At 38.9% G+C, this 17,011-nt stretch overlaps 1 protein-coding gene across 5 annotated transcripts in view; it reads left to right on the top strand.

Moving 5' to 3' along the window:
- BBS9 (Bardet-Biedl syndrome 9) overlaps positions 1 to 13,943 on the top strand; it is a 417,930-nt gene extending 403,987 nt beyond the window's left edge. For all 5 annotated transcript variants that reach the window (XM_045792884.2, XM_045792882.2, XM_045792886.2 and 2 more), the window contains 2 exons: positions 13,186 to 13,296; positions 13,507 to 13,943. In XM_045792884.2, coding sequence (XP_045648840.1) covers positions 13,186 to 13,296; positions 13,507 to 13,538 — 143 coding nt within the window. In that variant the 3' untranslated portion in view covers positions 13,539 to 13,943. The remainder of the gene's footprint in view (positions 1 to 13,185; positions 13,297 to 13,506) is intronic.
- The last annotated feature ends 3,068 nt before the right edge of the window (positions 13,944 to 17,011 follow it).

Genomic DNA, 17,011 nt, shown 5'->3' with positions numbered 1-17,011 from the left:
CAATTTCCTATGAGAAAACAAACCTACCACTCTTTTACCCTTTTATCTTAATGTTTCTTCCATTTATGTCATATTATCTCGTGGGTTTGCATTTCTCAGTAATAATGGCACTGCTGGTAAATAGAAAACAATGAATGTGATTATGCACCCATCATCATCATCATCATCATCATCTTCTTCTTCTTCTTCTTCTTCTTGTGAACCTCTTTTAAAAATTCTTTTTGTGATCTCAGGAGGGGTGGTCATCTGTGACAGTAACTTATCAGGGATTTCATCTTTTTAAAATTGTTTAAAATTTTTATTTGCTTATTATATTTATTTTATTTTCATTCCAGTGTGGTTAAAATCCTGTATTATATTAATTGATTTCATCTTAAAAGGAATGCATGCACTATTTTCAAGTGAATTATTTTAATGTGTCGTTGACAGTTTGTGTTTTGGCCACTTGGTCCAGCTGGAAACATTCTGCCACTGGTCTGCTTGCCCCAGCCTCAGTTTTCACTTGAGCATTTTTTAGAGTGTCAAATATAAATTTGTGTCGTCCTCATGGCTTGCAGTTTCATGTGTAACTGGCTGTAACTGTAATGACTAATGTATATTGGGGGTTAATCATGAAAACAATAGCTAACATTTATTGGGAGTTTACGGTGTGCCAGGCTCTGTGATAACTATATTACAGGCATTAATTAGCTTAATCTTTTTCTCTCATAAGATAAATGCTATATTTTCTGCATTTCTGGGAAAAGGAAACTAAGGCCTAGATTTATGTGACTTTGTTCAAGATACAGTGATACTTGCCATGCAATGCCCCTTTTCAGGATATCCCTCTCTGCGATCAGTGGGCTAACTTATCATCCTGTGTTCATTTCCCTTTTCTGCAAGATATGACGTTGTTTAATGGACTATTTTAGAAATGTATCACTAGACAATAAAGTTGCTTTGGAATGAGTCCTGAGTGTTTATTCAGGTTCCTCATTGTATTTGAAGAATATGATGGAACAGGCCCTCTCCAGAGCCATTGTGTTCTTTTCTCTTTTCTTTGAACCTGTTTGTAACCAGAGTGACCCAACTGAACTCTTCATTTTGTAATCACTACCTAGACTCTGTCATTATTAAAAACAACACAATTTGGTCAAGATTATGGTTTTTAATTGGGTTGTGGAAAGAAACTCAAGTTGAAGAAATGTTGCCAGGATCACTGGGGAATTAATAGCCACTTGATGCAAGAGGGAAGCTGTGAAGAACACTGGCTCTCTTATTATGTGGTGTCCAGGCAAAGTAGAGTTATGCTCTTACTATTTCATTTCATTTTTTGAAAGAAATTATTATTGCAGAACTATTGGCTTCCTTTCTTTCTCAACTGTAGCTATAATGTTTTATTTGTGCATGTGTACTTTTGAGAGAGAGTTGGTCTCTGAAGTGGGAGTTAGGAGAGGAAAGTATTTGAAATGGAAATGTCTTAAAATCATGTCTCTTTCCAGTTGTACATTGGATTTCCTTAGTATTTAGAAACAAAATGGAAATTAAAAACCACTGTCACCTTCTTTTTGAACAAGAGAATACTGTACTTATCAGTAGAGAAAAGATCTAGTTGAAAGACAATAGATCTCGCATTTCATTGCAGAGTGCTCCCGACATTGATCAACTGGCAAGGAAAAGCAAATATTAACTTTCTCTTCTTCCCCACCTTCTCACAATGGCCGGGTAGTACTTTTGTATTCCTGTTTGGAGGATTTAATGGCCTTGTTAACGTGTGGGGAAACATTGTGATTGGAGACTTTAACAAAATAGTGAATAGGTTTTTTGGGGTTTTTTTTAAGTTCCATGTTTATGTTGTTACTGGGTGTGTGTCTTTCCAAGTACTCCAGGTTAAGAACTAAATGTGTTAGAAAAACAGATGTAATGCAAATAAATAGGAAGAGTTCCAATTTCCTTCAGTGAGCAAAGCTCTGAGTTCCTGAGCAGTAATTTTATGGTACCTTTTCTCCATATCAGAAGGTGTGCTGACCCCAGCTTCTTTCTCCTGACTTGTGTCATGACTGATTAATGATCTATAGGGCCAGACAACAATTCACCTACATATGGTAGGGGGTCATAATCCACTAATGTAGTGTAAAGATCACTCTTGCCAACAACTAATTGGGGAATTCACTTTATGAAGCCCTGTTTACAGACTGACATCTGGAGAAATTCTTAACCTGGATCCATTCCAATCTATAGGATTTATGGACTGCACTTGCTTTTTTGTAAATAGGACTCTTTTTCTGCTTCGTACATTCTGTTTACATGATTATCAATGGATGAAAATGGCTATGTTCCTATATTTCTTAATCCTCTGTACCAAGTGGACCTGAATTCTAAATGGTGGTCTAGCTAAAAGAATACTTAGACACCTATCATTATTCAAGTTGTGGAAACTTAATGCCAGGAGCACCCTGCTCTCTTAAATCCAGACTCTGACTGGAACCCTTACACCCCAAGGGACTTAATATTTAGCCTTTATGGGGATTTTAAAACTTGTTGAGACACATGCTAGACCTCTTAAAGTATATTAGACTCCCTTTTATTCACACACTTGGTCTCTGCTGTGAGGTGTGAAATGGAAATATTTTCAAACATAGGTACATGCATAGTCTTGAACACATTTTAAGTTCTCACTGTGTGTGGGAGGATCAAAGCTTATTATTAAGCAGCAGAATTGGATTCCCAAACATTTCACAGGTTGTCATGTTGGACACATATTACAGTGACCTTCACCTGCCTCTCTTTGCTAGCCATTATTATCTGTTGCTGGTGGATGAGCTACTGTTGATGTGGTCAGCATGGCATCTGCAAATACTGGAAAAAGAAAAGTTGTAGAATGGACTGAAACAAAACACAGGAAAGCAAATATTGTATATTGGAACTGGACACCTAGAACTAGATAGAGAAGCATTTTCTTCTTTTGCTTTGCTGAATTTTGAAACTGTAAAATTGAACCAGGTTAAGGGTGGGGTGCTTTCACATTACAAAAAGTAAAGGGCAGAATGGAAGTGGAGATAAGAAAGATACAGACCTATGTCCTCCAGTTCCTCCTTTAGAGTAGCAGCATCATTGTATGATATCAACCTGATTTACCATGCTGTGGTAAAAACACATTCAGTGATGTCGTACATTCGTGACAGCTTTATTTCCAGGATGTGTTTTGATGAGGTCTGTGCCTGTTGTATTTATTAACTGTCATATATATACATATATATATATATATTTTTTTCCTGAACACATCTGCTCAGTAAGCATCCTTCTAAACCCAATGTCACAGAAATGTTGGCTCTCCAAAATCACTCTTTTTTTTAAAAAAAAGATTTTATTTATTTATTCGACAGAGATGGAGACAGCCAGCAAGAGAGGGAACACAAGCAGGGGGAGTGGGAGAGGAAGAAGCAGGCTCATAGCGGAAGAGCCTGATGTGGGGCTCGATCCCAGAACTCCAGGATCACGCCCTGAGCTGAAGGCAGACGCTTAACCGCTGTGCCACCCAGGCGCCCCTCCAAAATCACTCTTAAGCACAGGACAGAGTTACACATGCACACACACACACACACACACACACACACACACACACACACAGGTCATTAGTCATAAAATTTCCAACAAGCATAACCTTACCACTTATGATGTGCTCTTAAGGAAATGTCAAGTCTAAGTATGGGACAGACCAGACACTTTGATCTGAAGTCCAACTTAGAAGAAGAGAGATCGGTGGGGGATCCATCAGGGAAGTGCAGCCCCATTTTTCCTCCAGAGCTTTTTGCTTTTTATTTCCACTGTAGCCCTTGTGTACATCTTTAATCTCTGTTTTATCCACAACTCTTCCTAGCTATACCTCTTACTCTGCATTACATTTTCCTAACTGCCGATGTATTTTTTATGGTTCAATATTTGATCATCTACACCCTCAGTAAGTTGCCCCAAATATCTTACATAGGAGTGTGTACACAGAATCATAGCCTACGCTGGTGAGTCATCCTTTCTTTTCCTCTTTCCTTTTCATCCTCTGTCTCCCTCTCTCTTCTACCTGCATCCTTCCTTCCACTGATCCATTTTGCTGAAAAGTTTCTAAATACTCAGCTAAAATTGCTATACAAATGGACAGTAGGATACTTGGCTTTCTAAGCTCATGCTGTCCTTGGGTTAGAAAAAAATATATTTAAAAACAATCAGGAAAATGAACAGTAATAGAGAATTACCAGAAAAACTTCTATACACGTCTGTATGCCTGTTAGCTTGTGCATGTTCACACTCACACACGTATAGATAGATAAGGGGGGATAAAGAATAAAACATTTCCCAATGCCTATATTTATAGAGAAATTTGTAAAGTACTACTCATAGTCTATTTGGGAAGCTCTTCACACTTAAGATAGTGAAATATTCTTTTCAAAGCACCCATTCCCCACTCTTCACATGAATTATAAACCTTTGAAATGAAATCTGAATGTTAACCTCAAAAAAATACTCTACCCGTCAACTAAATCTTAATTAAGTGAAAAATATCACTGTGTATATTTTTGAGGTTTCTGCTGTTTTTAAATCTAAGTGGCAATTCAGGCCATGTGAACAGATGAATCTTTGCCTTGCAAGTCAGAGCAGGGTCTGGGATCATTTGTGATTCTCAGTGTCACCTTGTTTGATTCATCTCACATATATGAAGAAAAAAGAAGAAAAGGTTTTTTCCTCCCTGAAGGAATGGAACATTCTCACCCATACACCTAATTGACTGCAAAGGTCGCCGTTGCAAGAAAATAAGTCAGCAAAGTCCTAAAATATACCCAAAGAACAGCTTGCCAACCTGCTGGATTTTCTGTATCATTGAGAGGAAGTACTAGTTAGGACAGCCAACTCACAAACAAATCCATTGAGATCTTTCTGGAAAAGGAGGTGTTCTTGAGAAAGCTCTAGTGGTTTAGGAAGCAAGAGGACATTAGGGGCATGAGCTACCCTCTCTGAGGCTCTGTTTTGATATCTACTAAATGAAGGCAGTTGAACTGAAAACTAAAGTTCTTTGATTCCACAAAAATGGTGCAGAAGTACATCTTGCCAAAAAAAATTAATAGAGGGCAGAGATGATAAAATATACTGTGTGCTAAGCACTGTACTGGGTGTACATGGTCTCATATAATCCTCCCAGTAGTCCTCGTTAAGACCCACTTTTTTACAGATGGGGCAACTGACAACCTGGCCTGGGTCCTGCTGCCAGATCCAGCCTGGTGCACTACTGTGAGCTTCACAGTCTAGGTCAAGTTTCACTGTTGGCCTCCTTCCCCTTCAGTGGCCTCTCCAGTCACCGCCCACTTAGCTTTCACTTTTGATAAAAGGAAAGATAACCCCCTGGAAACAATTCTAAAATATTGGAAACCTTAAGAATTTATAAAAAGAAACTTCCTATAAAAATTTTTCCCCAGTCTAGTCATGAGAAAAACATCAGATAAATTCTAGTAGAAGGGCATTCTGCAATATGCTTGGCCAGTACTCCTCAAAACTGTCAAGGCCATCAAAAACAAGGGAAGTCTGAGGAACTGTCACAACCAAGAAGAGCCAAAGGAGATATGACAACTAATGTTGGTGTGGTATTCTAGATGGGATCTTGAGCAGAAAAAAGATATTAGGTAAAAAGTAAGGAAATTTGAATAGACTATGGACTTTGGTTAATAATAATGTATTAATATTGGTTCAGTGATCATAACAAATGTACCACACTATTGCAAGATACCACAATAGGAGAAACTGTGCAGAAGATACTAAGAATTCACTGTACTATCTGCTAAATTTTCCTGAATATCTAAAATGGTTTTGAAAAGTAGTATATTAAAAAAATGTTTATCACTGCCCAAACTAAAAAAAAAAAATATTGTAGCAGTAGGGTAAACAATATGCTTTTTTGAGAGAGAGTGAGCATGTGAGAGAGAGCGAGAGGGTGCACACGAGCAGGGACGGGGAGGGGGAGGAGGGTGGGGCAGAGGGAGAAGCAGACCCCCACTGAGTAGGGAGCCCAATGCAGGACTCGATCCCAGGACCCTGGGATCATGACCTGAGCCGAAGGCGGATGCTTAACCAACTGAGCCACCCACGTGCCCCAACAATATGCTTTTAACTAGTACTACTTTTGCTACTACTACTACTACTACTATTACTTCTTCTTCTTCTTCTTCCTCTTCCTCTTCCTCTTCCTCCTCCTCCTCCTGCACTCCTCCTCCTCCTCCTCCTTCTCTTCTCTCCTCCTCATCTTCTTCCTCCTCTGCCTCCTCCTCCTTCTAATTGTTATAGTAATACTATCAGGAGATCTAATAGTGTTAGATACCTCTAGTTTCCTTTAGAATTAGGATACTATGCGAAGAGCAACTTTCTGTGAGCCTTGTATTAGGCCAGGGATTGGCAAACTATTTATGGTCCGTGGACTAAATCTGGCCTACTGCCTGTTTTAGTAAATAAAGTTTTATTGGAATACAACCAGTGCTCATTCATGTTTGCATATTGTGTTTGGCTGCAATTGCACTACAATGGCAAAATTGAGTGCTTGCACCAGAGATCAGATGGCCTGCAGAGTTTAAAAAATATTTACTATCTGGTCAACCCCTGGTTTAGACTATTTGGGTTATAAGGTAGAGAGTGATACAGGTAAGCAGGGCCACCGGGATTCACATGGGGGTAAGATCAAATATCAGAACTCAGCTAATCAAGTAGAAGGGAGAGTGTAAGGTAGGGCATGAGTAAAAGAGAGTAGTCCATTTCAGAGGTGGCCACATGTTTAGGTTTCTGGGCACTTTCTTTTTTTAGCTGCAGAGCTATGTCTTTGGCCCATAGGTGTATCAGGCTGTGTGAACCCTACCCTTTCAGACTCCCACCTTTAGGGACCTTTATCTTGGCCTATTTACTCTTCTTTTAGTGTTCCTATCTTTTACCTGAAAATAAATAGTCAAAACTTATTGTGTTTTTCAATGTGCCAGGCACTTACACACACTCATCAATTTATCTCTTATGAAGGAGGGATGCCATAGTCTCTATTTTATAGATAAGGAAACTGAAGCTCATTTAAGTGAAATAACTTGCTCCAGAGGATTGATTGGCTCATAAATGCTGTGCCACAGTTTTAAACAAGGATTCAAAACATAACGTTAAACCCACTACACCATGCCCACCTTTAGTGCTGGAACTAGCTCTCACTAGCTCATGAGAGCCAGTTGTTGAATTTTTAGGAATTCTGTGAGCTAGTTGATAAATTCAACCATTATTAAAAACTAAATTATGTATATTTATAATCAGATACATTGTATCAGAAACAAAGATACTGCAAAACTACTATTTTACTACATTTTACTCTATGCTTTTGGTGTATTTGGTGTCTAGAGTCTATATGGTGGAAGTGCTAACCGTGTGCTCCCGTGCAGCTCTGCCAGGCTCTTACTTGGGGATGTCACTTTGGTTGCTTGAGATTGGCCATGCTGGGAGAATTTACACCATGGACATGGGCAAACACTACAGATTAGGGCTTTACTTTTCTCTCTTGCCAACTAGTTATATATTTACCAGCGTATCAATGATTACCTTGCATTCTGATTTTGATCTCTATCTAGTATTCTAGGGGATAATCACATTTGTTTCTACCTGTTCTCCTATCTTGACCTTTGAATTCTATGACATTTATAGTTAATGCCACAGTAGCAACCTACAGAGAGGACCTGAGCTCTTTTTTATTATTTTTATTTGTTTGTTTTTCTGACAGTGGGTAAAAATTCCTTAGTGTAATTCCCTTGTTGAGAAAATATGTTCCACCTGGTTAAGGAGGAAGTTCAGCCATTTTATAATTTGCAGAGACAGGTTTGAGGATAGTTTGGACTCCCTAGAAAACCCTAGAGTTGCATTATCTTTATAAATACAGGGTGAGCTCCTATTCAGAATTTTAGGTTAGGATTTTTACTTAAATAATTTCCTGGCTACATGAGGATTGCTAAATGTATTAGTGTGTTATTAACTTGCAACAAACCAAATTTTTACAGCTAGGTATGGTTAACACAAATGAGCTTGCACGTAATTTGGTAACATGAATTCAGAGGAATAGGCAGTGTAGTAAAGTGCCTCAAAAACATTCTCCTAAACATCACTGGTGTAGTCTGCAATTTATAGACTATCTTGTTCCAAATGCTCCTGTGCTGATTATTCACAATTCATGATACATGCTGCATGTTTTAAAATTTTACCTGCAGGGGTTTGCTACCACTTACAGCATTATTCTCTTATGACAGTGTACCCAGAGTACACTGGGTACTCCTAATCCCAGTTTCCCTTAATGAATCTCCTCTTAGAGCAATGAAAGAGAAGTGGATCCCCATAGTTGTGGCAGCAGCAGGCATCAGGGAACCTGGACATCTTCCACTGGCAGGGAGATGGAGGCTGTTCTGGACACTGTGCAGTGAGGGAGCTGCCAGCCAGATATTTGAGTAGAATAGATATCACATAAGTCGTGAGAAGCCCCTGTTGTTGCCAAAGTGAGTTTGCTGGCTATCTGAACTTTAGATAGTTAAGAGTTTGCTGAATTGTTATTTCTAAAATCTAATTCTATATATCATAGTAATTAAGGTAGACCATATCTTGTGTCACTGCTGTTCAAAGTGTGGCCAGAAGACTGGCAGCTGCCTGTAGACTTACTGTGAAGCTGAAATTGAGAGTGAGTGTTCAGAAACTTGTAGCAGTTGACAGAGTACTTTTACAAAGATTAAGTCTATAACTAATAGATGAGGGTTGGCATATTGTTCATTTCATTTTTCTAGTAATTCCTTTTATTGTTATTACATTTTACAAAAGTATTAGTTTAGATAGATTAGAAATTTTAAAAACTGGTCTTTTTGAGAAGCATGGCTGCCATGGCAAGAGCTGGTCTACAGCTCATATAGACTTGCTCTGTGACCTTTGGCAAATGATGTAATCTTTAGGTTTACATTTAATAAATTGAGACTTTCTAGCAGGCCTGATACTTAGTCTTGCAAAGCTAAGTCAGGAATGCAAAAAATGTCCAAATTTTTATTTTCTTTATGAGCAAGAAGGTGGGAAATTCAGTCTCAAGTTATTATTGCCCACCCCACCCCCGCGGCTCCCGGCTCCATGGGGCTCAGAAAATGAGGGCACAGTCCTGTCAATGACCCCTTTGCCTAAGCCCACAGCAGAGGCTTGGTGGATGAGGGAGTCCTTTCTGAGGTCGGAGCGCCTGATGCCCAGCCCTCCTTGTGCCCACATCTCCATCCCTTGATGCTGTGCTCCCATGGGGTGGTCCAGCCTGGCTCTCTTTACCCCTCTGAATTACCACTAGAGAAAATCTTTCCTCAGAGATACTTTCATATCTTCAGTGAGCTCAGGCTATGGAAAACTAAGGCTAGGAAAGAGAGTATTTTCAGTCTACTTTTGATTTGGCCCCAGTACAAATTTCTGAGGCAAGGAAGCACAAATTGGCCTGGAGAAATTTGGGGGGAAGAGGCACAGGGGAGGGAAAGCTGAAGAAAAACCACCAGTATCAGTACTTTTGTAATTGTAAAATGGGGCCAGTAAATCCTTCCTGATTGGGTCTGAGGATTGAGTAAGCTAATGCATTGGGAATTCATAGCCAAGTGCCCAGTACACACTAGGTCCATAGTACTATGATTTCCAGATCAGGAGGTCCCTGGCTCTCACTTGTTTTTGCCTATTGGCTCTTATGTGTTGCACACACAATGTGTGTTTGGATGATTTCATCCAGCTGTGGTTTTTCTTCCCCTTATCCTTTGATGATACAGGCTCTAAGCCAAGGGTACTTCATCTAGCATCTGTGCAACCCAGGCTCCACTTCCATGGATGGACTTCAGAGCGTCTCTGATAGTCTGGAAGTTTTATATTTTATTTCTATTATTTACTGTTTAGTCTGAAATTTTTAACAAACAAATATTTTTTTCCTAACAAAAATCTCATCAGATATACTCATCTGTCCTTCTTAGCGGATTCAAATGCAGTAGCTGGGGAGCGAGGACTAAGATTCTGCATTTTCTAACAAGCTCCCCAGTGATATCCAGTGCTGTGGTTCCAATGATCTCACTTAAAGTAGCAAGGCCAAAGCGGCCTTCTGACTTTAAGGATGTGCCTTTCATTGCCGATTAACTTCACCAAATTTACTGTTTTCTTTTTGTCCAACGTGTCTGGTCATCAGAAGCAGCCACCCTATTCTGGAATGCTTACAATTATAAATATTTCCACTCCAGAACTATTCAGTCTGCCAGTCTTGACTTCTACATGCACTTCATTCCAGTTAGTCATGGATGAAAGCTTGCATAATTACATGACAGGGTTATGCCTATCCTGTTTGCTCCCACCCATATTTCTTACACATAGGTGGGCAATCTAACCACAAAATTCCGTGTTGAAGGCCTGCTTTTTAGAACTATTTCCAGTATCAGTGATTTTTGCAATAAAGCAGAGCCTGAGGCAAGGATTAAAGTGATAGTTTGTTTGACAAACTCAGAGAAGGGAGGATGAGGAAAAAGGTAAGGGAGTCAAGGAAATATGTGATGTAATATAAAGTGGTTCATCCTGTGCTGATGACCACTTGTCTCAAAGAGTCATGAAGAGACCCAGCAGGTACATCTACCCAGCACACAGCACTTTCCTGGAGGTTGGAAAAAGAAAAAGAACAATTCAGAGTCCATCTGGGGAGAGGCAGGAGGGGAATTCTCTGACCAGCTTTTTCCCTTTTCCCATTTTCCATTGGTCAGGATGCCAGATCCCATACCTTATTCTTTCTTCCAAAATGGAAGGGCAGAAACTCTAGGCATATGGTTGGTCAGTATGGCTACATGGAGACATCCCAAAAAAGGGGGCTGGGATTCCCAGGGCAAGTGATGACTGGTCAGCCCTGCAGTGGGATTTGAGAGATTTTTTTTTTTTTTAATCTCTCTGTACTAAGGACAAGGCAAAAAATTTTTGCCAAGAAGAAAAGAGGAAATTACATAAGTTTTTCATAGTCTGCAATGACTAACTTGTCCTTTTATGTCCATGTGATTAAAGAACTAGGAAGTGCTTTTAAGTCTTTATCCTCTGTCTTGCCTCAGTATTGAGTCAGAGGGAATGAAAAAGGTGGACACTACTTAATCAGTGGAGACCTGCCTCTCTCCACAAATGTGGCAGACACCGCTAACAGATCACTGCAGTCTTCCCATTTGTTGGCTGGGTATACTTCCCCACTCCTGAAGTTTCCTGTGTGTGAAGATAGCTATATGAGTACAACATTCCTGGCCTCACCCTGCTTCCTCCCTCCCTCTGCCTCAGGGATGCCTTAACCTGATATGTGAGTGTGCAATGAGAAACTAAGCCATTCTTGGTCCTTTTTTTTCTTGAGATCACGTTCTGTTCTGCAAGGAACACATCCCTTCTTTCTGTTCTTCCCTATCATTAGTCTTACAGAAGTACTTCTCCCTCACCTCCACATACCCTAATTTTTTTCTCAATTGGGTGAGGGGCCAGGAAGAGAAGGCTGCTATTTCTTGGGCTTCTCCAAGGTCCCAGAGCCTCAGAGCCTTCCCTGGCCTCATAGTACTCTAAGCATTGCTCCCCTGGCCGTCACACTCAGTTAATTGCCAGGTGGACTAAAACCTGCTGACACCTGAGACCTGCAGCCACAGTACCTCTTTGGCTAATGCTGCAACTGAGGAGCCATAAAGTAAGTGGTCAGATGACATGCGCTTTAGGGGTTGTCAGGCGTGGGTGTGAGTTCAGTCTTATGCCTTACTCCTTAGGAGCTGTGTGGCCTTGGCAAGTTACTGCATCCCATGAGATCTGTCTTCTTATCTGTAAGATGAGAATAATATCTATTTCATGGCTTCTAGAAACTAAATGAGATAATATGGACAGGGTTTCTAGCATTTAGAAAGTACTCAATAATGATAGTTATTATTACCATGATATACAGGCTTTGGAAAGAGTTTAAAAATACGCCTGGTCCTCCTTCTGGATGGGGCCCTCACCATTTTCAGATATAGCCAGGCACGTTCCATTGCATTGTTGGAGAATTCTAACATATCCTGTTGGGAAACCTCTGAGGCTACCTCTAATTCTTATTTTATGAATGTGGAGATGCTTTTCTCTCAAGTTTCCCTTGGCATCAATTTCTTTTTTCAGAGTTGATGCAGAGGGATGAATGGTAAGGTGTATTCTCCTTCAGACTTGGGATCTTGCCACTTCCCTCTCATTTGAATGATGTGGTTTACGACTCAGTGCTGCGATACCCTGTCTTTCCTCATAAACCCCCTCATGCATAAAGCCAAACTTGAGTACAGAGGCTTTGGACTCAGTGTATGAGAAGCCTCAGACAAGGAAAAGAAAAAAAAATCACACTACATTAACAAGAAGAATGGCTTTGGAAAAAAATATGTGTAGTATACAGCATGTCAGTACATTTCCAGGAAATGATAGCAAATTAGTCAAATCAAGTTACAGATACAGTCAAGAAATTCTCACACGAGTTTCCCCTACAAGATTTGGGTGAATAAAATCAAATGACTTATACCCAATATTTTAAAAGTGCAATGGTGCTGGCTCACCCGCAAATCACCGTGGAATTGACTTAGAATTGAAAGCTTCCACAATGCAGCATATGGCTTTGCTGCTGAATTATGAAGTGTTTGTGTCTGTACTGTGAGGTGCTGGACGCAGGGATAGAATCGAAGTCCAGAGAAATAACACCACAGTCACCATCTCAGGATACCAGCAGCCTTCCTCTTTGCTCAAGAAAGGTTTCATTCCCTTGTGGTCAATGTGCTTTGGTTTTTATAGTTTCTGATGCTCTGGGATTAGAGAGAATTCCTGCTGGGGTGCCCTTATATTACAGATGTCACATATGCTATAGGTTTTGTCCTTTCTGACTTCAAAAAGAATAAATTTAAAGACACCACCATTGCTGCTGTTGCTAAGTGATCTCAGTATAATATGTCTTTGGGGGCAATAAACTCATTCCCAGTATTTTCACCAAAGAGAGACATTTAAAATTATTCTTTTGGTCTGCCCCTGAAGATTGTTGTCACATCGTTTGTTATCTTTATGGTTGGTATGTTCTTAAGCTGTGGTTGCCGCGTGGAGAGGCAGATTTTCCTACACATTGCTTAAAATATTCTCTGTATTTTTTCCAACTAGGTGGCTGTACTACCATCCCAGAATCAGACTTAGAGGAAAGGTCAATAGAACAAGACTCCACTGAACTGTTTACCAACCACAAACACCTCATTGTAGAGACGCCCATGCCTGGTAAGGAAACGGGTGGCCTTCACCAGTGATACGTCAGGGACAGCAGCACTCTGGTCAGTTCTTGTCATATCAGAGACCATTTGGCAAACTGCTTGTTTTCCAACTTCTTCATCCTTCCTCTCAGCATTGGTGCAGCTGAATTTGATCATTTGTCTATTCCTTTAAATATTGAAAATTTTCTCTCTCTCTTGCTCTCTTTCTTTTTTCTAGAAGTTTCACCCCTCCAAGGAGTCTCGGAATAGTTCAAGTAGAGTTGTCTGGATGAGGGGAAGATGGCCTTCCCAAGTCTGATCCTGTGTGGACCTCATGCCAAGCACAGATGTAGGGCTGGTCCAGGTGCTTCATCCATCTCACCTGCTTGGAGATGATACTATGTAGACATGGGGATTGGGATTTTTTGATTTTGCTAGGAGGACTTATAATACCATGGACAGGTCAGTTGAAACTTGTCTTACCAGGAAAAGCTGTTGCTGCTTTTTGGTCATCTGTATGCTTATAGCCATCGGATATAGTGAGAGGACATCTTTGGGGGACAGACTTTATAATGCAGAGACCTAGATCCAAAGTAATTTGATACCCCATTTTTTTCACAGAATTCTTATATAGTAAATGTATCAAATTTAATAAAGCATCTCATTGTCCAACAATATCTTGGATTTGATTTATAATTAGAGGGTTTATAGTTGGTTTCTCTACATTTTTTCTTCAAAGGAAAAAAACTGAAAGGAATTGAAAACTTTGCTACTCCATGGTAAGACTCAAATATAATTGTTTTATAAATAAACTACAGAATTTTCATATGATCTATTTACTCTATTATCCTAAAAATGGAAGAAGGTAAGTTTTTAGTATTGTACAAAAATGTGAAAATATTTTTAGGGAAGATACAATATTAACATCCTTTTTAGATTACTCCATAGTGACACCTTTTAAAAATTCAGGTTATAAAAGGATCACACATTAGAATTAAAATGTAAGGTTTTTATATTCAAGAAATAAAAAAGACTTTCCAATTTCAAGTTAAAATTACAGTTTCAAGACTGATTTAAATAAATTAAAAATAAGTCTGTGCCAGTTTTGGAGTGCCTGTCAGTCAGTATAAAGGGGGATATGGTTCATGATTTTTCTATATGTGAAATGTCAAAAAAGTGCAGAGGATGTATTATTTATTATTTTTAGCATTCTTTTTTAGGAGATGCAGCAGAAGATGTAATATTTTTAATTGTCAAGCATGGAAGTGGACAACTTCTAGCCTTTGGACCAGAATCAACCATTAGGTTAATTTCACCCAGCCTGTGGGGACCAGTAAAAGATGTCATGGCTCCGTGAATGCTTGTAGTTGCAAAAATGCAACACTTCTGATCATCTTTAACAACTTCATTCAAGAAAGGTTACAAGACAAGTATAATATTCTTAAAAAGGTGTTTCTGTGTTATTTTTCACTCTCTCTCTCTCTCTCTCTTTTTTTTTTTTTCCTTTTGAGTGTTTTGTTCCTGTGGTTGTTTTTTGTGCTGTGCATATGTCCATGAGCTGATCTCTGTTCTCCTTTCTCTTTCCTTTTTTTTTTTTTTTTTTGAGTCATGCCCTGTTTGTATGTTTGCTTGTAACTCTTCTTTAACTCTTTTTCTCTCTCGTGTTTCTATGTTCATCTACCTTGATCAGTTTTTCTCTTCCTTCACGTATTCCCCCCAGTTCTTTCCCTTCATCTTTTTATTCTTTCCCTTTGTTTCCTGTGATATAAGACCCAAATATACTGTTTGATTTGTAATGGTTACTTTAAACACACATGAATGCAGTGATTTCTCTCTCTTTCAAATCCCTCCTGTATTGATTTCCTTTTATTTATGTCCTCCATGGTTGCTCAATTCTGTGAGAGAGTAACTACCAGTGTAAATTCAAAAGGCTTCCTATCTTCAGCTTGGGAATTCAAGGTGACTGTTGTTGCTACAATTACATGTCATACTGAGACTTTTTATTTTAAGATGTATATTTATAAATGTTTTCCTGGAAATCATTATCAGTATCTTAAGTCTATTGGCACAACTACTTGACCAAATAATTTTTTTTATTTGAATCACTAGTACAGAATTCTATATACATATATCATACACATATTTTTTAAAAATCTAATTATATTTGCATTTTACTAGCTGCCAAAAGGAAAGAAGTTACTAATTAGCCTTTTCAGCAATATCAAATATAAAATATAAGTTCTAAAATGATAAAATACTTTGATTCATGATTTAAAAGTATCTTTTGATAAAAGTATTTCCTGAATTCAAGTTATATAACTGTCTTTTACCCTTGATTTTAGTATGATTTAAAAACATACATAAAGTGTTTCTACTAGCAGCCAAGAATTATGTTATCTTTTGAAGTGGCTTTTTAAAGATCAAGACCCAAATAATTGTTAACTGTTCTTATTATTTTGGCACTAGTATTTCAGTCTTTAATAACAATTGTCCATTATCTCTTTCGTGTGTGTGTGTGTGTGTGTGTGTGTGTGTGTGTGTATACATGGTCTTGAAATCTTAGAGTAACTCACAAAGCTTTAAGAAGTAAGGTGATCCAGGTTTCTGATTAGCCAGATAGTCTCATTATTACCAGATACACCAGAATAGGTACTAATGAAACAGCAAACATTTACTAAATTCTTACTATGTGCTAGGTACTTTATATGCACAATTTCATTCACTCCTTACAACATTACTGAGATGTAGATAATGTTACCTCTGTTTTGCAAATAAGAATACTGAGGTTTATAGAGGCCAAATAACTTATTCATTGTCCCATAGTTCATGTGTCACAGAACTGGGATTTTAATCCAGGCTGATTCTAAAAGCCCGAACACACATCCAAAATGTAGAGATTATTGGTAATACTAAAATAAAATACATTTTGAACCTGAAAGTTTTTGGTCCAAGATAGCTACATTTTTTTGATTTCTAATATGGTTGTACATTTAAAAAATATACCTATTTTTATATTTGTCCTTTGGTGTATTACCTGTTTATGTTCTTAATTTTGGGGGGAGGTTGGTGATGATGGTAATAATCTCCTTACTGAATTTTAATAGCCTTTCAAAAAATCGTATTAGTCTTTGGTTGATTAGCTATAATATTGACACCATTCTCAGTTTTTCACTTATCTTCTAATTTTGTTCCTGGGTTTGTTTTTAAGGACGTTTTCTAAATTTTAAGTAGCCAAATCTATTAGCCCCTTTCTTTGTGGTTGCTGCCTTTGGTGTCCAGCCTGGGTGGTCTGACACCCTTTCCTGCCTCTTTTCTGTGCCAGTATGAGGTACTGTGCAGGCTGTTGTGTTCTGTGCCATGGCAGGCTTCAGTCATATGGATTTTATAAGCACAGAGCTGTGTTCTCTTCTGCTCTCATATCTCACAGAGCTTTACATGAAATGCCTCCTAGGTTTTACCCAGTTCCTTCTCCCTGGGGAAAAATGACCCAAGTAATAGACCCTACAGTTTTCAAAATCTTGCTCCCCTCTGATGCTTGGCCCCACTTGTGGGCTCTCCTTTAGGATAATTAGCTTTCCCCAAAGTTCTTTAGCAGTCTTGTAATTAGCCTTGCCTGCTCCCACACCAGCCATTCAGACATGGCCAGACATGTTCCCATCCCATGTGAGCACAAGTTGGGCTCATGTTGGGTGTGCTATGCCCACTTAAATCTATATGTACAGAGGCAAGAGAGGCAAGTCACT

Source organism: Ursus americanus, chromosome 3 (assembly GCF_024610735.1).
Source record: "Ursus americanus isolate L20-20 chromosome 3, mUrsAme1.1.p, whole genome shotgun sequence".
Lineage (NCBI taxonomy): Eukaryota > Metazoa > Chordata > Mammalia > Carnivora > Ursidae > Ursus > Ursus americanus.
Note: the sequence above shows the minus strand (reverse complement) of the source record. Positions and strands in the feature narration are given on the sequence as shown.